At 35.4% G+C, this 23,757-nt stretch overlaps 1 protein-coding gene across 2 annotated transcripts; it reads left to right on the forward strand.

Moving 5' to 3' along the window:
- The first annotated feature begins 14,733 nt into the window (after positions 1-14,733).
- On the forward strand, positions 14,734-23,207 carry LOC117317802. Of its 2 annotated transcripts, none has more exons than XM_033872735.1 (7): positions 14,734-14,778; positions 14,901-14,963; positions 19,450-19,583; positions 20,666-20,815; positions 21,643-21,689; positions 22,353-22,416; positions 23,138-23,207. In XM_033872735.1, the coding sequence occupies exons 2-6, from the start codon at positions 14,911-14,913 to the stop codon at positions 22,395-22,397; spliced, it is 429 nt and encodes a 142-aa protein (XP_033728626.1). In that variant the 5' UTR covers positions 14,734-14,778; positions 14,901-14,910; the 3' UTR covers positions 22,398-22,416; positions 23,138-23,207. The 2 variants fall into 2 exon arrangements, with proteins under 2 accessions (XP_033728626.1, XP_033728627.1); XM_033872736.1 differs by having other exon boundaries at positions 14,764-14,804.
- Positions 23,208-23,757: the final 550 nt, after the last annotated feature.

A 23,757-nucleotide genomic window follows, 5' to 3' on the forward strand; every position in this document is an offset into this window, starting at 1 on the left:
AGTAAATACAAGAGGTCAATTTATCTTAACTATCATCTAATTTCCGATATATATTTTTACCAGTCTGTTTGATCCATTTTAGCCCCGTCCATCAATTACCTGTGGTCAGTCCGTGGCAAAATATGCATACCATAAAGAAGACATGATTTGTTTTAAATAAACCAGTGAAAATTTTACCCCATCCTCAGGACAAACATGGGTCCCAAAGCTCATGATATTCACAATGTTGGTAAAGTATCTAAAGACCATCCACCTTTCACGAATATTTGATTTCTACTATATCTGGCTCTGGAGATTTTTTTTTGTAATTTTGGCCCCGCCAATCGACCTGAGGGTGTGGGGGTATTTGCAATGGCTAGCCAACAGATGATGCCGAAAAAGAGATTTCCATATATAAAGTAATGTAAAGTTTATCCTCTCTCAAGGGGAAAATATATGAGACCACAGGGTCATGAAATTCACAGTTGTAGTGCAGTCCCTTATATCTACGACGGGTATTTGATTCCATCGTTTCTGGATTATCAGAAATATTTTTGAACTTGTGGTTAATTTGACACATTTCTGCTCCTTCCCTCAGGCCTCTAGGGAATGGTGACCATGTAATTTACGTATAAGTGATATCAATACCACAAGAAAAGCAACAGCACACCATGTGCCACTTCGTCATGTCGTTTCAGAGAAATAGTTATGTTCTGCCATACGGTGTCGGTATAAAGTTGTAGACAAGGTTAACATATTTAGATACTACATTGTAAATGGCTCATCAACACTCAAGATAATTAGGACCAAACAAGCGAGTAAATCTGGCATACAACGAAATAAACGGAACATGTTAATGATATAAAAAATAAATCACTTTGCAAATTTTACAGACCTATGTAAGTATTTAACAGTGTAGAATAAAACAATATCTTAAACAGGATGAGAGCAATATTATAGAGGGTATCATTATACTATATTTCTACCACAATACCCTGTGTTATTCAACTCTCAGACCATCAGTTAATCATTACAGCTGTTGATTAACAATCTGTTTATACCACACGTGGTATAAACTCTGTACGCATTTTGATTGGCTAACACGGTGAACTTTGACCCAAGCTGCAATTGTTATTGACGTCATCAATAATCTAATGACGTCACATCACCGGGTCCCGGACGTCACCGGTACATTTTATTTGCATACGCGAAATTATACTTGGCCACGTTTCCCTTTGATTCAAGCCGATATTATTGTGGTAGAAACAGGTCACACGACTCGAAATTGTTGGATATGGAATTTATTTCACACTCGTAAGTTATTTTTTAAAAGTTGCAAAAAACACTCGCTAAAGCTCGTGTCTTTTGTAACTTTTAAAAAATAACTTACCCGTGTGAAATAAATTCCATATCCAACAACCACTCGTTGTGTAACCTCTATATAGACGATGTCATTGCATTAATGAACGTCTGTAGTTTAGTATACGTCTCATTAACACAGATGGCCACAATTATTCATAAAATGAAACAATAATATACAAACGAAATATGTTTTTAGTTTGAAATAAAAAAAGTAGTTATGACAAACCGTCTGATATTCACAATGCTGAACTTAGTGTTGTGGTCTCTCGTATTTCTCAAAAACGGAAAAATGAGACCGAGGGAGTGCGACCACGTTATCAAAATTTGCTTATATTGTATTTAAAATCGTCTCGGCAATTGTCTTTGTAGCAAGGATAACTTCACCGATATTTGCTTTAAATGAATGAAGGTTTCTGCAATATTTTAATGGAATTAGTTCAGGTATTTATGAGAAGACAGAAATGTAAATTGTTTTCGGAATCACGACGAACAAAAGGCGAAAATTATGTGTCGTTGACACTCCATCTTACAGAGGACATATATATCGTGCCATGGTCGGTGACCACCGTTATGATGGCGAGATGGTGAAGACGTACAGCAAACTAACTTTGATCCATTGCAAGTATTTACAAACAAACAAAAATAGTCATAAGCTTTTATTATGAATAAAACAAAATTATTCTGACAGTAATGCACGCTGTTGTCTCCGGTATGTATATTTCAATGTTCCACGTTTGTGTCCATTGTTTACGTTAAGATGTGCTTAATTATTCCAATCGATGGTCCGTTCGTTCCTCGACGGTCATTATTATATTTTATCTGCCAATCAGCACAGAAAAGGTAATTGAATAGAAGGAATAAGGTATGCATATATTGTGATTCCAGGTCCATACAGGGTCAACATCTTGAATAAATTTTAAAGGTATTATACGTGTCACATGTTACATGTAATCGCTTCCTGGCATGGTCTAGCGACAATTCCTCTCGGGGCGGGTCAAGGAGACCTGAAGCGGAAACCATATATACGTTATTCATACCACATACAATTTTGCCTTTCATACATGAGTAAATCAATAAGTATATGAATACATTAAGTTCGCTTCATATATTCTTCGGTGAGTGAAATGAAAGCAAAAAAATGTCAATTGTTAAAAATTAGGTAATGTGGCTGTCAAATCAGTTGGATTCAACGATGCTTGATCAAGTAAATGAACGAATTAATATATCTCACTCATAATGGACCCTCTGTAGACTTAGAATTAGTTCCTCTATCCTTAAGTTAAAGAGACGATATCATGATTCGTTTTGATTTGGTATTGTTTACGACTCGTCGACAGTTAAAGTCCACAATCGAAATAAAAAGTTCAAAAATGTATACACCAAACTAGCAAAAATATAAATAAATGGTTGAAAATCTTATCAGTTCATCAAAAAGACACTCGTAACGTTGACATTATAAAGTAATGGCTTTAGAATTGGATGTCAGCAGTCATACTTTCTGGGAGATAATCATTTATTAGTGAGAAAGAAGCTATCAAACAAAAGCTGTCAAATGTGTCATGTATTTGTTTTAAATCTGCAAACTCTATCATGATATGTTAAACTATAAACCATATTTACAATAAGATCGATTCCCATATCTCATAAAACTCATACGAATTAGTTAAACTGTTGGTCTTAAGTAAGAGAGAATAGGTTTTTTGAAATCGATCCAAACTAATGTTGGACCATGCTCATTCAGTAGAGGGGGACGACATTGAGAAATAACAGAATACGAACTGCTGCATCAAAACGTATGTGATAGTAAGATGCTTTTTATAGGTTTTAATTATAAACTTACACTCTTTGATGTTCACAAATGAAACGATATTTTACTGAACACTGGACATCATTCCAAACAAATCCCATGAAACCTGCCAATGCCAAACATTCCTCTAAAGCAGAACTAGGTTCACCTGGATGCCAATTTGTATAGCCTATTGGTGTGTCAGATGATGCCCATTTCCAATGGACATTTGTGGCCTTAGCAATCCCGTCCAACCAGTAATTATAGCCGGAGCTATAGCCAAATGCTGTTCAAGATAGATCGATAAACAGTTAGACATTGCCCCCATTAAAAGTCAAAATCAATTATAAAGTTTTAAAAGATAAATTAAAAAAAAATATGTGAACGAATCATATATACCATTAGTATTTTGTTGTTTTGTATTTGTTTCCTTGAGAAAGGTTTGACTATTCTGTGACCAAGAGAGAAAAAACAATCGATTGTGAAATACCTTCTTCATGTTATTAAGTACGAATGCGAAAGAGTTTGAAATATCAAAACCAATGTTGAGTTTTTATGTTTTGGCCTGTGCACTCGGTCACCTCTCATATTTACATATATATACATTTTTAACATTCAATGCAAATTATGATCAATTTGTTTTGTATTACCGAGCACTTGATGTTATAAAACAAGACGTCGGCGAGTTTTCAATCCAACGTGCAACGTTTGCATATCCGGATTTGACTGATTTTTCAGGCATTTGCAAAGTTCAAGGTATGTTTCCACGAACCCGCTTACAAATCTTTGTCCGAATAATTCATATGATGTGACGGAAGCTCAATACCGGTTGACTGCCATTTTTGTTGAACGTGCGCCGCTCAATAAACATGAAGGCTATCAAACACATGCTGAGTGGTCCATGGTGTGCTATTAGAGAATGTATTGGCGAACTCTTTACTAATCCCTTGGAGCCTGATGTTTCATACTAACCTAAAAACTACGTTTTACACACTAGCATTAGTGTTTATTGACAAGTGGTTTTTACAAGAAGTGTGTTCGAGATTTCCAGAAAAGAGATGATTGGAGAATGTATTTGAAAGATTTGGCAATATAGTTTTGATATCACGAGAAATAATTTTTTATTCATTTATTCATTTTATTTAACTGGTTTGCAATGTCAAGGAGACCTCTATGAATTCTACTGGATTATTAATGTTCTAGAATTGTGAAGTGTTGGATTCACATTCTTAATTTAGAGAAACAGATGAGAAACTATTACGTAAGGACGGGTGTTTTGAATCAAGCTATTAACAGTGTGGATCCTATACACCATCTTGTACACCACTTTATTGTAATTAACTCTGTAACCTGCGCAGCTTGGTATATATCATTGTGTTTTGAGCTTAGCTGCTGGTTTTCATATTTGTGTTATTATCACGTAACAACAGCGCCGATGATGTGATATGGAGGACGTAGAAAATGCAATTTTATTCAATCAACAGCTGTGCTCATTTAAAGACATACTCCTCTGTGTGCGAGATTCATGCGTGTTGTTTTTGGGTGCATGTTTTGTGAAACTTTGGTATATCCATAGTAAAATATAGATATATAAGTAAATAAATAAAATGAATAAAAAATAAATACATAAATAAAAGAAAATTAATCTTTCAACAAAGAAGACTATTTCCCAATGTGAATTTGAGTTTGGAATGAATGCTTTAACACTTGAATGAATGCAATTCGATGCATCAATAGCATCAAATTGTTAGCAAATCTGACACAAAAATTGAAAATATACTGATACCATTCACTTGAAATAAGATATTCCATATAAAGAGCTCTGAATCCGTTTCGATGGCAGTTAAATAAAAGGACAGCACCGCACAAAAGACCTTAATTTTCAGATACATTGTACATATGTCATGTAGGAGTCTAATCACAGTGAGTGAAACTTGGCCTACTTGTCGTTATTTACCGGTAAACAGGGTATTCCTTATGAAGCTGTCTTCTGTCCCCGTTTCGATGGCTGCTAGGTGAGAGGACAGGGAAGCACAGTGTTCCTTCAGTATAAAATTCAGTAAAATTAGTAAACTAAGGAGACATACTTGTTTGAATATGATTATTTGTATTCGGAATTTTTTTTTTAAAGAATATATTTCGCTGTATCAGAAAGAATGATCTTTTGCTGAATCACAGTACTAACAAGAGACCCAGAGGGTCCGTATCGATCACCTGGATAGTTTAGGGATTATGACAAAACACTTCCCTTAAGGTCAATTGGCTGCTTGTTTAATTCCTACCAATTTATTTCATCAAGGAAAAGATATAAAAAATGACCTTTACCTTTTGACTTAATGGCATTGACCTTGAATTTAGACTAATATATTTTCGAAACTGACCAAATTTCATGTTGATTACAGCCAGGAACTAAACGTGTGGATGGACAGACAGACTCATGGACGGGCGGGCAGAGTGATTGCTAAAAGGCACTCATACAATGTATCTCCAATATTGGACCATAAAATTAAAATCCTTTCATTCCTACAAAAGAAAGATTTTAATTCACCCTATTGGGTCACACCCTTCAGATCATTGGGGGTCCTGCCTCAGCGTTTATACAAAATTAATTCTCCTTTAACAAAGCATGCTTCAGACCAAACATGGGACCAAACCTTTAGACCTATATTTCCCCTATTGGACTCCCCCCTTCAGGCAACTGGAGAGTTGCTTCACCTCCTGTACAATTGCAAATAACGTCTTTATATAGATGTTTCCAGTAAAATATGTATATCCAGCGTATAGTTCTAGAGAAGAAATCGTGTTTAGCTATCTCGCCGAAATCAACCTTCTTTACAATTGTGTAATTTTGAATCCTAACCTTCCTTGGCAATCTAATTAAAATCGAGATGGCCATTCTTACTACGTTACATGAACATCTAACAACATCCCATAAGGGGTCATGTCGGGGTGACCTTTTGGATTATCCAATCAAATTACTACTTCCAGAATCTTGGAAGTGAATTTTATGTCCGAATGAGCAAGACTAGAGTACATAGCTTGCATAATCTGTGAATTTGTTGCAAGTCATGTCGTCCCAGTAGTGAGAATGACCATCTAGATTTTAATTAGATTGCTGCTTGGGATGCTTCCAGTTATCCAGTGCAAGTTTCTATAGAGGAATTAGTTGATAGCAATATAGCAATAAATTTTCCCATTTCGGTCCTTTCACTAAGCCCCTTGAGGTCAGCAGTGATTCGTGCAGTTTTGAATCCCCACCAGCGATGTCTCTTTTAAATTAGCTAGAGTTTAAACTAGTCATCAAGAAGCAGAAGTTGCTTAAACACATTGTTAACGAACGACGGACGCTACGGTTTAGCATCAAGACCTTAGACTTTTCGGACTAGGTAAGCTATTAATTTGTAGATTGAAAATACCATCATAGTTTGTATGAAGCTCTCACCTACACTTAAAACATTTTAATATAACTCTATCTGAAGATATAAAGAATATTTATAGTTTTCCAAGAGTTTCATTTTTTAGGAAATAGAGAATTACTGATGCGTCTTGCCAGGATTTTGCTGTGTCGACGAACAAGTAGCAAGATTCCTCACTCGGTGTCCATCCAATATCGCAGTGCCTGATATATTCTATCAAGAAAAAGGAACAATCTAATAAATGTATTTCATTTTGGATGGCAAAGCCACGATATAATCTAACGAGGTAGATTAAAGTGGTAAAAGTAGAGCAAATTGTCGAGAGGAAGCCATCCTCTCGGGTTTGCGCATTGGCCATACATACAACATCCACAGTTATATTTTGCGAAATAAAGATCCTCTCTTTTGACATGTCCTCGATCAACATTTTACAGTCAAATATTATCGAGTGCTCCGATGTCAAAAAGTCTTATGTTTTTTTATCGTTACATCTATTACGTCAGAGTACCAAGTCTAAAAATAGCGTTCAAAACTGTTAGTATCTGCAAAAAATGTGAATTATTGCTTTGTGAGCTGTGGTCCAAAGATTTAAGTAAACATAGTCACTTATTTTTTTCATTTCAAGCTAAGCGTGAATTTAGCGTTTGTTTGATGTTGCTTCGTTTTTGTCCATTATTTGATCCTAATGACCTTTTACAACATTGGACCGTTAATACTTCATAACTCACGTCTATGAAATCCTTATTCGATACAATTTCTGTATCGCTTATATTCAAATATCTACATGCAATAAAGCAATACAATAAACAATTATGCGTTTTATAGCCAGTTGATATTGGTGACGTTTTAATCTTTTAAATATTTAAGTTAGAGTTTAATGTGCTTTCTTTCTTTGGATGCCCTTATCTGGTGTTGTTTGACCCATGACGTCTCAAATCTTCGTGGGCCGTGAAACAATACAATAAAATACAATACAATGAGAGTATACATTAAATCGTGACCTCATCCATGCGTATTGATATATTTTATTTATGCACAACACAGTCATTGAATGTTTTAATCATTAAAAATTGGAGACGTGACATATCAGATATTCAAACACAGGAAACACATCTACTCTTTAGTCGTATGATACGACAGTGTCACGGGGACTCTTTTTTTGAGGATTTTTTCGGGGATCCTTTTGCATACATTTGAGTGATAGAGTAAACAGGCAACTCGAGCGAAGGAAATTGAAAGTCTACGATAGTGACGTAACCATGTGTTCCGCTCGTGTTAGCAACGCGTAGGCCTACATTGATATATCTGATCAACCAGACAGCATTCATGACATTTAGTCTGAAATCGAGCTGTTGTAGCATCTTCCAACTGTCATCATGTCTTTATTCAGTAGTTGAATATGTTAACGCTTTTTATCGTTGCTAATTCAAGCTACAATTTCAATTCCAAAATCGCCGCGTTGGTATAAAAATGGCGACTCGATGGTATATGATGAATTTATCAATCCGCAAAATTTGTGCAAAGGTGCAATTAGAAAGAAACAAAATTCTTAATTGATCATCACATTGTTCATTGAACCATAAATCATAAATTACAGGATCTATTGATAGTTAATAATGGTATAATAAATGGCATATTATTGTTATGATCAACAATCTTCACGGGAGTGCAGGCTATTCCAGTTGTTGAACCCAACTGTTGGAGCTGTTGGCACGGCGGTGACTTTTTTAACCATAACTTGAGTTTGATTTACATATCTTTGAAAAAGACACTCTGTTTTTGTTGTTAAGGAACCATAGATAAAAAATCCGTGCAGAATCGGGGGAAGATGTTCGCTGTATCCCACGTCGTACGAGACGACTAATTGTTGGGGCCGAGTGTATGACCAGGGCTAGTTTCTCCTTTGTTATCAGTATAATGTGACCGGATGGAGTGTCCAGTTGGGCGTTTTCAGAATCATTTCCGCACTTTTACCAAGAGACATACACAAACTTATCGCAGCCACACCTCTACCCATCCTTAACGTTCCAACAAAATGTATGGTCATATAACGCCCATCAAAGTATCAATAGGATGTCGAACGTAAAGTTTAGAATATGAGTTTAAATGCTAATATTTTCACTGATATGATGAAAATAAGTTAGTCTATCATGAAGTGCTAAACGGATAATCACATGGCACGAAATCAGGGTGATCGCTTTGAAGAGTAAAGGAAGCGTGACTCAACCTATGGCGGACGAGAACAATGCCCTTTACCAAGGACACCATTATGGAGTGCAATTTATTCTCGTTTGATTTATTCCATTCGTCTTGCTATTTCGATTTCAGAAACAATGCGGAGAACTAATGGATATAAGAAAAAGATGTTGTGAACTTACCATACCAGACGTAGGTAGATTCTACATACTGTCTTTGTATCAGATCGGTAAGTGGAGTACAGATCTTTGTGGCTGTATTATATGCAAAAGCAAAACAGCCGTTAAACTCCTGGCTGTATGCGGCACATTTCAGCAATGACCGAGTTGTTATAGCATTAAGGCTGGACGTTGGTAAATGATTCCGAAACGTCTTCATCTCTGCCCAGTACTTATTACTGCATAATGTTGATCTGATTATTAGAAACAGCACACCTGGAAGTAAATGAGAAAACAATATAGAATTTTATAATTAGAAAGAAAGAAACACAATCTGTAGGTTGGCGGCTTTTTTGGCTTAAAGACTATCACCGGGGTTATTCAGTCAGATAGGATAGTCCCGAGAAATCAGAACACGAATACACCAAAATTACTGGTTAGTCTGTTGTCAGTATAATGTAACCGGGTGGGGAGTCCTTCTCGTAAGTATGCTTCTTTAGGTAACACTGTAAAAGCGTCATTAGTTCCACGCTATCACAAGGAGACAAAAGTTAAATATACCACAAACCCCCAACATACACAGGCATTCACCTTACGCATGCGTCAAGGGAGAAGCCGTCCTTAAATGACCTAAGCTGTTCATAAGACGTTGAAAAATACTAAACCCAACCAAACCAAAACCAGATTACCATCAATTTGCAATTAAAAGTTCAATGATCTATACATTATGTTTTCCAAAATTCAAGTGTAGTTGCAATGTAAATATATTATAATAGTCTTACGTACAATATTCATCCAAATAAAATTCTTCTATTGGTTACCATGGAAACCAAATCACATATAATGTTTTAAATAGTAAATTAGCCATCCTTAAAAACTTTATATACACTTATTCGGGTTAATCAGACAATATCTCAATTTTGAAAAATGAGAGGTTTCCATTATGTTTCGATAGTAATAATATACTGGTTAAGTATTATAAAGTATTGTTTTACGTCAGGTAATAATTATAATATTTGAATTTAATTAAAGTATGATTTGCAGGACATCAAATATGATTTTCATTTACTTTACCTGAAATGATGGATAGATCCGCCATTGCCATCCGTGTGGTAATGAGCATCCCTGCTGGCGGCGTACAGCACGTGACATGTTTAATATCGATCGATATTTTCGTAGTAGAGAATGCCTGACATGAGATCAATAAACTAAGTTATGATGACAGGAAGTCATATTGCCAGTTATCCAAGTAACAATTTAATGTGCGTAAGCAAGGATGTAGTGTCATTGTTATGAAGACACAAGAGGCCCAGTGGGCCTGTATCGCTCACATGGCTGTACAGCCACTTTAAAGTTGATTTAGGTTATTTCTGCAGGTACTCTGCTGATAACCACTTTATTCAAATAACAGTGAGGTCAGGTTTATTCATGTAAATACATTTTCTAGTCCATCATTCCAGTATACAATTGGCCTAACATCAGGTCTCCTTGCTATCGAAAATTCATTGTTTGAAGAATTTAGCCTACTTGACCTAAGTGACCTTGAATGTAGGTCAAGGTCTTTCATTTGCTTAAACTTGGTAGCCCTTCACCCCAGCATACAACAGGCCCAATATCAAACCCCTGGGCTTCTTGGTTTTTGAGTAGAAGTTTGAAGTTTTTAACTCTATTTGACCTACAATGTATGTGACATTGAATGAGAGTCAAGGTTAATCATTTGAACAGACTTGGTAGCACTTTCCCCCAGTATGCTACAGGCCTTATTTAAAGTTGCTGTGACCCATGGCTATTGAAAAGAAGCCGTTTGAAGATTTTAGCCTATTTGACCCGTGTGACCTTGAATGAGAGTTAAGGGCATTCATTTGAACACACTTTGTAATCCTCCAACATGCTACATGCTTAATATCAAGTCCCTGGACCCCTTGATTATTGAGAAGAAGTTGTTTAAAGATTAAGCCTTCTTTACCCATGTGTCTTTGAATGAATGTCAATGTCATTTATTTGAACAAACATGGAAGTCCTTCATCCTAGGATGCTACAGGCCTAATATAAAGTCCCTGTGTCTCTTGGTTATTGAGAAGTCGTTTGAAGATTTAAGCCTATTTGACCAATGTGACCTTGAATGAATATCAATGTCATGCAATTGAACAAACTTGGTAGACCTTCAACCAAGCATGTCGCAAGACCAATATCAGATATCTAGGCCTCATGCATTTTGAGGAGATGTTGCTTTAAGGAAAAAGATGACGCCGGACGGACAGACGGACGACAACCGCCAAACCACGGCCTGCGCTCACTTGCTCTTTTGGCAGGTGAGCTTAAAATGGTTTGATTTCTGAGTAAAATTTCGTGATTTTATACTTTCAAGAAAATACAATATCGAATGTAAACATGTTTATATTAATATGTTAGACATTGTAAAAGATACACTGTCCCATGCAAAACATAAAGTGGATATCCAAAAGCAAGATAAACTGTCTAATAAAAATGCCACTAGGAAAGCAAAACTCAAAGTTACATTTGACATGTAAGTGCATTTTTTGTCGAACTAGTTGAATCAAAATACCAGTCAAGAAAATACCACTAAATACCATGGCCGTTCAGTCTATAAAACAGCAGGGTGCTCCTTAATACTGTTTAATTTTTTGTTGTTATCATCGCTATAAACAAATTCATTAACGAATTACACGGGTTTACATAAAGTGAGCGCATCAAAAGTAAAATGAATAGGAATCAGCCACATCCTATCTACATTATAAAAAAACAGAGATAGTAACGCATGACTGAAACTTACCAGATAATAAAATTGTACTGAATACTTGTACCATTAAGAACACAATACACGTCATCAGGTTTTTGTTTTGTTGTTTACGTTGCGGCTTGAATTATTCAGAGGTCGGATATTTGACATTGTATGTTTAAAACTAGTAATGACAAAAAGATTAATGGTTGGTGCCATAACTCAAATGGCTGTTAGAAACACACAAGTTGATTTATTTTTTAATCATAATTTATAGATCCATATAGAATTCTATAAATCAATCGACGTTTTTTTTTTATATTTCTCAGTGGATTGTTTATGGTCCTGAATCAATTTCCATGATGTATCTACAATAGGCATTGTACGTCTAAAATAGTGATAATGAATGTAGCCTGTATTAGGGTTCGGGAATAATTATCTTTTTATTTCTAACCAAGAACGGACACAGCTGGATATGCTGTTACTGCCATAACAATACACAGACATAGATTATAAGTATCAGACTAATACACAAAGGATATTGCCAGAAGAATACAACTTACATTTCACGAGACATAATATCGGTATATTGTTTGGAAGGCATTGGGTTATGTCCCCTGGCCGAGAAATGCCAATCTCTAAATATGGTAGTTTGCTCCTTTTGGGTAACGCTCAGCATGTTAGGACGACTTGTTTGTCCGTATTCAATATAGTGTTAACAATAAGGGTACCAAGCTGGATGTCTTCGACAGTATGCTTCAGTGAGACAGCACTGTAAAGTCTGCATCAATTCATGTTATCACAAGGAGACAACCCGTAACATACTGCAGCCTCCTCAAACACACATTTATCATACGCATGCATCAGGCCCTCAAATGGCCCTTGGTCATCTATTTAATAGGATAAATAATGGATGCAGGCTGTAAACTTCTATATCTATATCAATTAATAGGACAATATTTGCAATATTTTATGCTTCTGGTGTAGTCAAAATATCCTTTCCATTTAAATATGGCTAAATAAATTTTGTGTCGTTCGCAAAGAGTGGCGACTCCGATGCTGTTATTTCGGGTACATCATTACTATAGACTACAAAGAAAATGGTCCAGCGTTCTTGGTATCAGATTGATCATGTAACCCATCATACAAATATCAAAATAAATAGTGTGAATATAAAAACGGTCCATATAAACTATCCACGGTGAACTGCGATTTTGTTTATGTATCCAAATGTCTCGGGCGTTTGTCAAAGTCAATATTTTTACTGTATTGATACTGGGTTTCCTTTTAATAGCTTGCAAATTATCGATAGATTCTTCGGGAATGGTATTTAATTAGTATTTTAATTAATTTTTGATTTTACCCATGCGCACAAACCTTCTTGTAATAATATCAGCCTTACTGTATGCACTTTAATATGATACACTCTATTTTGAGGGAAAATATGCAAATAGTTAACCAGTTTGGCTTGAGAATATCTATGGTACTATCACGTGTTACTATATCTTCAATTTTAAAATCATATAGTTTGGGATGCATGTAATGATAAAATTCAATAGTGTAACTCTGAAAATACAGCAAAAATTGGGATGTAAAGACCCGACGTGAAACAAAACCTAAAGAAGGTTAATTGATAAAGAATTTAATCACAACACACACTCGCCAATAGTAAAACAATCACCTTAGTCGCCTCTATGGCTCTAAAACAAATACATTTGATATTAACAAGTGTATTATTTTCATGTTCCTCATCCAGCATTGCTGATTTTGCTGCCTAGGTCAAACATCACCTTTAGTCTAGGTCAAACAACACATTTAGATTGTCAAACATCACCTTTAGTCTAGGTCGGACAACATATTTAGATTAGGTCAAACATCACCTTTAGTCTAGGTCAAACAACATATTTAGATTATATCAAACATCACCTTTAGTCTAGGTCATACAACATATTAAGATTATATCAAACATCACCTTTAGTCTAGGTCAAACAACATATTTAGATTATGTCAAACATCATCTTTAGTCTAGGTCAAACAACATATTTAGATTATATCAAACATCACCTTTAGTCTAGGTCAAACAACATATTTAGATTATGTCAAACATCATCTTTAGTCTAGGTCAAACAACATATTTAGATTAAGTCAAACATCACCTTTATATTAGGTTAAATAGCATATTTAGATTATGTCAAAACTCACATTAAGTCTAGGTCAAACATCACCTTTAGTTTAGGTCAAACAACATATTTAGTCTAGGTCAAACATCACCTTTAGTTTAGGTCAAACATCACCTTTAGTTTAGGTCAAACATCACCTTTAGATTAGGTCAGACATCACCTTTAGTCTAGGTCAGACAACACCTTTAGATTAGGTCAAACATCACCTATAGTCTAGGTCAGACAACACCTTTAGATTAGGTCAAACATCACCTTTAGATAAGGTCAGACAACACCTTTAGATTAGGTCAGACAACACCTTTAGTTTAGGTCAGACAACACCTTTAGATTAGGTCAGACATCACCTTTAGATTAGGTCAGACAACACCTTTAGTTTAGGTCAGACAACACCTTTAGATTAGGTCAGACAACACCTTTAGATTAGGTCAATCAACATATTCGGTTTCGGTTAAACAACACATTTAGTTCAGGTCGAACAACATCTTTAGATATGGTCAAACAACTCCAGCAGAAAGTTAAATAAATTACAAATTAAAACTTTTTTCAAATCACTTGTAGCAAGAGATTAGGCTGTAAAACCTCGATGGTTTGTATCTACAACATAGAACAAAGCTTCCTATCATAATCTAGACACCATAAAACATGTGTCATGGCAAATGTTAATCATGTACAGATTCAAATGTAAGCGATGCAGAAACTATTTCAAATAAATATTTTATTCTGAAACATTATGAGGTGGCGTTTCATTGGAAATGAGAACGTAAACCAGAAAACATGTATACCTGGGAGGGGTATATGGAGTGGGGATGTGTGCCAACAGGGCATTTAGCATTTACATAATTTACAAAAGCAAGACACATACGAAGTGAAATAAACAGGTGTTCGCCCTTCAGAGATAACGGCGTAGATATAAAACGTTAAACAACTTTAGCGTAAGTCGGTTTGTGTAGACAACATTCAGGTAGGCTTGTTAGCAATTTACTGATTGTAAGTAACAAAATGTGTTTGCGGTTTACGTATGTTTTCAGACCTAAATGTTGCTTCATTGAAATCATTATTCATTTTTTTTATGTGTTTTTACAGAGTATTCAACATGGACATGATCGGTGTGCTAGTCTTTCTGTTTGCAGTGGGTTCCTCCTATGCGTAAGTAATACAATATTTTTAAGAATATATACCAGTGAGTATTTCTTTCAAAATTACATATTGTATCTACAATAATCGCGTTATTGAACAGAATAGCAAGTCTAAAACGTCTTTTCATAACTCTTTACATATACTTTTGAACTACAATGGTAGTTGATAAGTCCCACTGATGTTTACAAAACGTATATATTAAGTGATAATGTGATGTATTCAGAAAATAAATCAGATTACGAAAATATTTATGATTTTCGAAAAAATGCACCTTGCAAAGAAAATCAGAATTACTGCCATATATCTCGCATGAATAACAATAATTTATACAAGTTTATATCATTTAGGATGAAAAGATTATATACAGTTAATTTGTAATTACATTTGTAACGGCCTTTTACTTAAGCCTTGATGCCAATAGTTTTTTTTAATTCCATAGAGATATGGAATCCGCATAGCAAAAGTATGCAAACATCTTTTTATGGAACTAAAAAATATTGACATTCGTGCTCATGATTAATTTCTGAAACTATTTCAAGTTCAAAAAACGTTTTATCTACAATCTTACTTATTGTGACGTCGCATTTTTTGCGCCATTTACGTTTTGTTCAAAGAAGTATCTATGTAGGTATTTATCAATATATAATTACAATATTTGAGAAATGATTAACGATGCGGCCTTCGTTATTAATTCAATTGCAAAATATCCTCGTCCTCGTTGTATATCCTGCAACAATACACGAGTCAAAGTTGATTATTTCTATTCTACCATGTACTGTTTAGTTCTGAGATCGACCTCTTTGAAGTTTCTAATAGAAAAACAGCAAAGAAACCCCGTGAAAACCTTGTAATTTATTTCTTGAGTATTGCATTATTTGTTGATGAAATATACAGGCAATACAGTACTACAATCAAGAGCATCTATCATATGGCATTGATTTTGAAAATAAAAAAAAGAAAGAAAGAAAAAAAGGGTGGCCTTCGTAGGATTCGGATAAAAATTTATTGAAAGACTAACCCATTAGCCCACTCGGCTATTGTAACCTTTTATGAAACGGGTGAATTTTAGATATAGCAGTGACTCACGACCGTGTATTATTGGCACGAGCGTGTATTATTGGCACGAGCTTGGGTTATTGGAAAATAATACATGGTTTTAAACCAATCAAAACTGGCGTTGCATAGCAAACATGGTAGAATATAGAGTATACCATCATACGATTCATATATAGATGATGTGTTTGCAGTAATAAAGGTTTTGAGTAAAATGTGACATTTTAACGTCAAATCCAAACCGTAAAGACCATAAGGACCAAACAAACGAAGTATATAAGAATATATTGGTTCACTCACGTTTGTAGTTTAAAATGATAATTAGGGCAATCTAATTAAAATTAGACTTGTAATTTCCGTTCCTCTACGATACACTGCAATACAAGATCTAACGACACCCCGAAGGAGGTCATCTCAACATGACCTTTGAGATTTAAATATAAGCCAATGTTAATTGTTCAATGACGTCATCAGTCAACCAATGACAAACAGCCTTATACGAGTCTTCGGTTGCGTCTCCTTAGTATTGAAGACTCAAACCAGCGCTTGATTTGAAAAACGCAAAATTTCACCAACTTTGTTAGACTACTTAAATGGCTACGCTAATTATCTGGGTGTTACATTGAAAGAAAAACAGAAAACGATAAGACCTATATATTGTCTAAGTAGACAGGACGGACTGTGTTGCCAACTGGATTTCGAAAACCGTTACCGTACACGTTATTCCCTACCAAACTATCTTTTTATATGACGTTGCTGTCTTCACTGTCTCTCTCTCTTTCGTATGATTGATGAAAAATCTCACAGGCACTACCCGTTTGTAAAAATATAAATATGTTGAAGTGTTCTCGATGAGGTGGAGTGGGTGAAGCCATGTTGTTTACCGTTGCTATCGACCATCGGAATACCTCGGGAACGTTACGTAAGTATTTATACTTCCGAAGAATGAAATCACACCGAAAATTTCATAGGCGACGCGCTGATTGGCTGAGCTCAAAGGTCATGCTGAGATGACCTCCTACGGGGCGTCGTTAGATCTTGTATTACAGTGTATCGTAGAGGAACGGAAATTACAAGTCTAATTTTAATTAGATTGATAATTAGGGCTATGGTTATTCTGACCCTGGGATACAGCCCGACAGGTTTTATATCGTTAAATGTTTCGATGTGTTCGACGCTATGCTTCATTGTAACAGCTCTATAAATTACGCATCAGTTCCATTCTTTCCCGCGAACATACCACAGCCTCCTAAACGTGCACTCATCACAAAAATGCATCTGACACACTGGGGCGGTCGTCCAAATGACCAAACGTTAAACAGCACATCGTATCCACGCAGGGGAGGGACGTCCTTAAATGACCATAGCAATTCATAGGACAGAATAAAATGTTCGCAGAAACTGTATTTGCTTTAATCTGTGCATTTGTGCGACGTAAAAAGAATTGTTTTTTTAATTTTAAATTTAAAATCGGTAAAATGAATAGAAGTGAGAATGCCGCTTTGCGGTTAGATATACCATTTCATTACCAGGTCCAAACATCAAATGATTGCAAGGAATAAGGTAATGTGGGTGGTAGTGGATCAGGTAGCTTTTACTATTATTGTTATTATACCCCCGCAACGAAGTTAGGGGTATACTGGAATCAGGTTATCCGTCCGTCCGTCCGTCTGTAGACACATTTTGTCCGGACAACTGATGGGCTGATTCCAATGAAACTTCACACACATATTAATGAGCATGTGTAGATGTGCATGCCACTTTCTTTTTCTCAAAACTATGGTTTCTATGGCAACTGGTCACTATAGACAGGTTTTCCGATAGGAACCATAATTTAAAGTTTGTCTGGACAACTCCTCATAAACCAAAGGGCCGATTTCAATGAAACTTCACACAACTATAACGGACTATGTGTAGATGTGCATGCCACTTTCCTTTTCTCAAAATTATGGTTGCTTTGGCAACTGGTCACTATAAACAGGTTTTCCGATAAGAACCATAACTTTAAGATTGTCCGGACAACTCCTCATAAACCGAAGGGCCGATTTCAATGAAAATTCACACAAATATAGAGGACCATGTGTAGATGTGCAACTCACTTTCTTTTCCTCAAAATTATTGTTACTATGACAAATGGTCACTATATTACTGGGTTATCTTAGTTAGCCTCTAATTAAGAGTTCCAATTCACCATTGTCTTGTGCAGATTGCAGGGGTATTAGTCAGCCATCCTGGCGACAGTTCTAGTTACATTTTTTAACAACACTGAAAAGGCCATTAAGGAGGCCATCAAATTGTGAGTAAATGGGTAGGACCAAAATTTACATCAATCGAACGAAATGTGTAAAATGGGTTATTACACTCATGTTTAGAGTTTAAAATGATAAATAGATAAATATTACTTGGGCTAGCTATGTTTTGTGGAAGCGATCGAAAACTTATAGATAGTTCCAAATTTACAAACCGTAATTTTCTCCTTAGTACTTATTTACTTTGATGTTGATTTGATGTATACGTCGGAACTAACAAGAAACAATAAGACACTTATATTATAACACTATAATAATTGATAATAACTTTGTAAATCGTGTATATAAAGTTAACCCCTGTCTAGAAAGTCTGGGTTGAAAGACGCCACCAATTTTTTTATCGTTTCATTTTCGCGCATGGGTATAACGGACCGGTATAGAAGAAACCGTCATGAAGTCAATGTTTTTTGTTTTGTTTTTCACAAAAAACATGAGGATCCCCCAGACATGTATACATTGAAAGGCTGCCAAGGCTGGAGCCGTGGTTCAGCCTACAAAATATAAACAATATCCCCAAACCGGCAGGCGATCACTCGCGACACCACTGACACAATACTTTCAATACACATAAATATAAAGGGGCTGAATTGCTCCATAATTTACATAAAGTTAATCTGGAATAAAACCAAAGAACAGAGTCAGTATTGAAGTTTTGATTTTTGAGAGCTTTAAAGGAAAAGATACAAAATTAATGAAACAGCCGGCGATCCCGCCGATGCACCATGCCATCGTTTACTGTGTTCTTCCGCAGTTTGCGTTGTTTGTTTTAGTCATCCAATAACATCAAGTACAATTATTCGTGTTAAATTAGATTGATTTTATGTGATGGGAAAAAAAAACAACCCAAAAAACCACAATTTACGGAAATGAAACGGGGACTTATTGTCCGGCGTTCTGTTTCATTTAACTGATTATTGTGTGGAAAATCAGCAAGTGAGACGATGTCTTCATACTGTATTCATAGTGTTTTCATGGTAAAATATTTGTTGTTTCATATGAGGAATCAACGCTCAGATTATAAATATCATCATATACCAATTACACAGCTAACTCTCATTCTCTCACCCAGTCTACCACGAAATGATAAATTATTTTAAGCGAAGTACAGTCATTTTTTTTCTTCCTTTATACAGGCAGGTCGGGAACTATTCACATACACAGATCCTTGGAGCTATGAATAAAGTGTTTGATGTAGTAGACGCTAATAAGGATGGTTTTGTGCAAGCGAGTGAACTGGAGGAATCATGGCTCCACATTGATAGTAACCGTAAGTTTACACTAAAAAAACCAGGCGTCACTGTCGTTTAATTCTACTATTTATTCTATTCACCACATGTATATATGTCTTGGTTTTAATTGTAACCAATAAATATTATTATTTCATTTCATATTGATGTAAAGTGTTCCAGTTCCGACGATTTATATCTGCCTTTGTATGTACATGGGAAAGGATTTATAACAGCTCTAAGCTTGTTTTCCCATCCCATAAAAATATTTGTATATATCTTGGCTATCTTGATTATTGAATAAATATTGTTTAAACTAAAAACGACCCCCCCCCCCCCAAAAAAAAAACCCAACTAAAATACACAACTAGATTTTAAGGACGTACCCAAAAAGAAACAATCTCAAAATGAAATATCAATATTGCAAACACATCGCTTCATGTGTAAATGTCTATGGCATATACAAAATCAAAAGTAATGATGGCAAAAATTGTATCGATATAAGCATTTCATAGCGGGAACGTATAGAAATGAAATAAATGGGAAAAAATATAATAATGATAAACCCAAAGTTAGTATTTGCATTAAGAAAGTTTATTTTAACTAATTTTGTTTTTGCCTAATGTCAAATCCCTGTGACCGTTTCGAAATTTAGTGGACTGTCTCGGAATGACATTTCGGTGTGATGACATATTTAAATAATCCCTCAGTGACCTCATCATTTGTTGACACTTTCTTTAAAACACTTAACTGTGTTATGGATATACATCGGCATACATATTAACACAGCAATGCCATGCTATTACGAAGACTGAAGCTCACGAACGCCACGGCCACTGACGGGCTGCTTTTTTTTGCGGTGCCACCAAATTACAACACACACCACATCTAGACACAGTAGTATAACACCTCGACTGACGAGAGAAACGAAAATGATTCGTTATGAAGATTGACATTTGCGACATAAAATGTAAGTTCTTCACTAATATGTGTAATGGTGCATCCGTTATTACTACTGTCTCTGTTTTTTAGTATTTCGTTAGCATCGCATTTTATAGCATGAAGATAAGACGAATGGCTGTAAACAATTGTGTATAAATACGCCGCTAAAATCTGTTTGTAGACGATGACCTGGTGAGTGAAGCGGAGTATGAACAAAGAGGTGCCCAGCATGCCTTTCGTGGTATAGTGTTTCAGGAAATGGACAACGATGGCGATGGTTACGTGGGCCGCAGTGCCATATTGGGGGAATATACCATAATGGATACGAACAGTGAGTGTGTATATAAAACTATCGCCGATAATCGAGATGCTACCGACCATTCTTACAACATTTCGCAAGAATGAATCCTATTTATGTAATTTATTCTATCAAACTTTTACAGATATTTGAAAATATATTTTTTGATAAATTTGGCAGATGTCAAATCAAATTCGTGTACTTTTTAGATATGGTTGTTTTACAACCTTCTTTATTGGGATAGAATATACCCAGATGTATCCTACTACTTATCTAAAGTCCACTGACACGGCCGACACATTCGGCATCGGTTGCTTCCCCTGTTGCATAGCTTTGACCTTTACCTTTCGTTTTCACAACGCATCACTTAAACCATTTACTCTGCAATACAGTAATCATATTGACCAGATATGATCTATCGGCTGGTAATTTCAAATCTAGAGCGATCATTTGTTTTTATCTTCTTTTCTCTATTTAAACAATAATCTCTGATGATCATCATTTACTGATTTGATTGAAAACTTATCAATGTAGCCTTAGCATTTGCTAAAATCAAATATTTGCTGCCGCTCAAAAACCAAGAATACCATTGAAATGCAATAGTGAGTTCCTTTTTATTGAGATGAATGACCTTTTTGTGTGTTGATTAGTCGTTAAAAACATGAAAATTACAACCAATATACTTTGTAGAACCGTTCACCTTACATTCTCAATAAAATTTGATATTTAGAAGGATAAAATATTCTTTTAGTTTTCTACATTTTCTAATGTTACTATATTGAGAATTCCAGACCTGTGAAATACAATAATATGTACTTGTTCTAATGGAAATGAACATTAAAGAACACCTTTCATTTTAGGCGACAACACCGTCAGTCGAAATGAGTTCGACACATTTTATGCAGAGGTAAGTATCGTTATATTCGGATAGGTATAGCTTACCAAAAGGATTTTCGGCTATATTAATTTCATATACTTGTCGACCAAAAGAGGAAAAAATAACCTCTTTCGATGTTCTCGGCTTTGTATTGTATTATCATAGTTCATTTATCGTATAAGGATATTGTTAAAAACATTTTGCTGAAAAAATGTGCATTTGTGGTGTCTTCTTCATTCGATCTATTCCAGATTTTCCCTCATTCGAAGTTGATGCCTAAATTAGGCTTGGCATTACTCACAATTCAAAGAAGGAAAAAACAGCTTTATGACTTAGTGTAGAGCATTTGACTCTACTGGAAGTTGTAAATATCTTATGTGTTTTTAGTACAATCTTCTATCTTCGACACTACTTATCACTGAAAATTCATACCTGGTGGCATGTGTTCACCTTGGTGATCATGCGGCTGTGTGAAGTGTTATTAGCAATCACTCTGACCTCATCATTATTCATCATCTGTGTATGTAAATAATCTAATATCCGGTAGGGAATTGTAATTCATCTCATTGTCCTGTTGCTTAAGCATTGCATCTTAATCTCTTAGCTCCACTGTGAGTCCTAGAAGGCATTAAACAATGAAAATATCATATATATTATTGATGTGTCACCTTTTTTCAATTTGTCTTTTCTTAGTTAATTGAAAAAGCCGTACATAATTACGGACATCTATTAGGCTGACAGACGGCAATACGTTGATGTGAGTGTAACATTATATTGATTTGATTGGTTATAAGTGTTGATGGGACGTTGAGAATGTACTAACAAACTAAATACCTTCAGTGATACAAACACATCGTCTTCCATATAGTGGTATATTCTTTGATAGTGCTCTCACACTGTTCATAGTATAATGTGACCGGGTGGGGTGTCCTGCTGGATGTCTTCGGCAGTATGCTTCAGTGAGGAAGCACTATAAATCGGCAAAAGTTTCGGCCTATCACAAGGAGACTTAACACGAACATACCGCAGCCTCCCAAAACACACATACGCACTCACCACACGCATGCATTTCGCACGCACGGGAGGCCGTCCTTAAATGACCTTAGCTGTTAATAGGACGTTAAACAAAATAAACCAAACCAAACCAAACACTGTTCATATATACCTACATAGTTTCATGACAATAGTTGAGTAATATAGTGTAGTTGCACTTATCTACTGTAAACTGTTTCCTCCCACAGTAAGAACCTTTGAGCGTTTCCATACCGGCCAACATGAGTGATTATACTAATTTGATATAACTTGTTTCACAGTTGTTGTAAAGTGTTGAAATTGTTGTAAAATAAATAAAGTTTACAGATTTACTTTCATTATTACAACAGTATCACGTTTCTCAATCGATATCATTTAAAGATCTACCGTAAAAGTCTGTAATCACATTGCCTAGAATATTGAATTAATTATTTTTCATTTTGCAGGAGACTAGCTGTCGGATGCGTTCTAATTTGATGGCTGTTTCGTAATTAATAAAGATATATAATGCTTAAAGCCTTTTGATGTCCTTTGTTTAAAAGAATTATACAACAGCAAGTCAGCATTGGTTCCGTGTCATCACATGGAGACAGACCTTTACCACACGCATGCCGCTTGTACGAAGGGTAGGAATAGGACGTTATCCATTACTAAACTTAACCAACCATCAAAATTCTTATCATTCCGTGAATATGAATTAACCGTTAAGTCTATTGTATGCTTAAAATTGTTTCCTTTCCACCAAATCATTCGAAACTGAAACTTAAAACAAAACCGTTTTTGAAAAAATTCTTACTACGCTGATCATGACAGAAGCCACATGGTGAATATCTGATTGAATCTGTTCAATTGTCTAAGTAGGATTTTTTTTCATTTGTTAAATGCCAAATATACCAATAATTGTTCCATGGTTACTATATATATATATTATCTACATGTATACAGGGAGTACACTTTACAACCTTGTACGCGACGAATCTTAAGCTTATTACCATGTCCAGAATACCCTATGTTATTCATCATAACAAGTGATCCTAAACCAATTATGGTTTTTGTATACCTGCAA

This window comes from Pecten maximus, chromosome 19 (genome assembly GCF_902652985.1).
Source record: "Pecten maximus chromosome 19, xPecMax1.1, whole genome shotgun sequence".
NCBI lineage: Eukaryota > Metazoa > Mollusca > Bivalvia > Pectinida > Pectinidae > Pecten > Pecten maximus.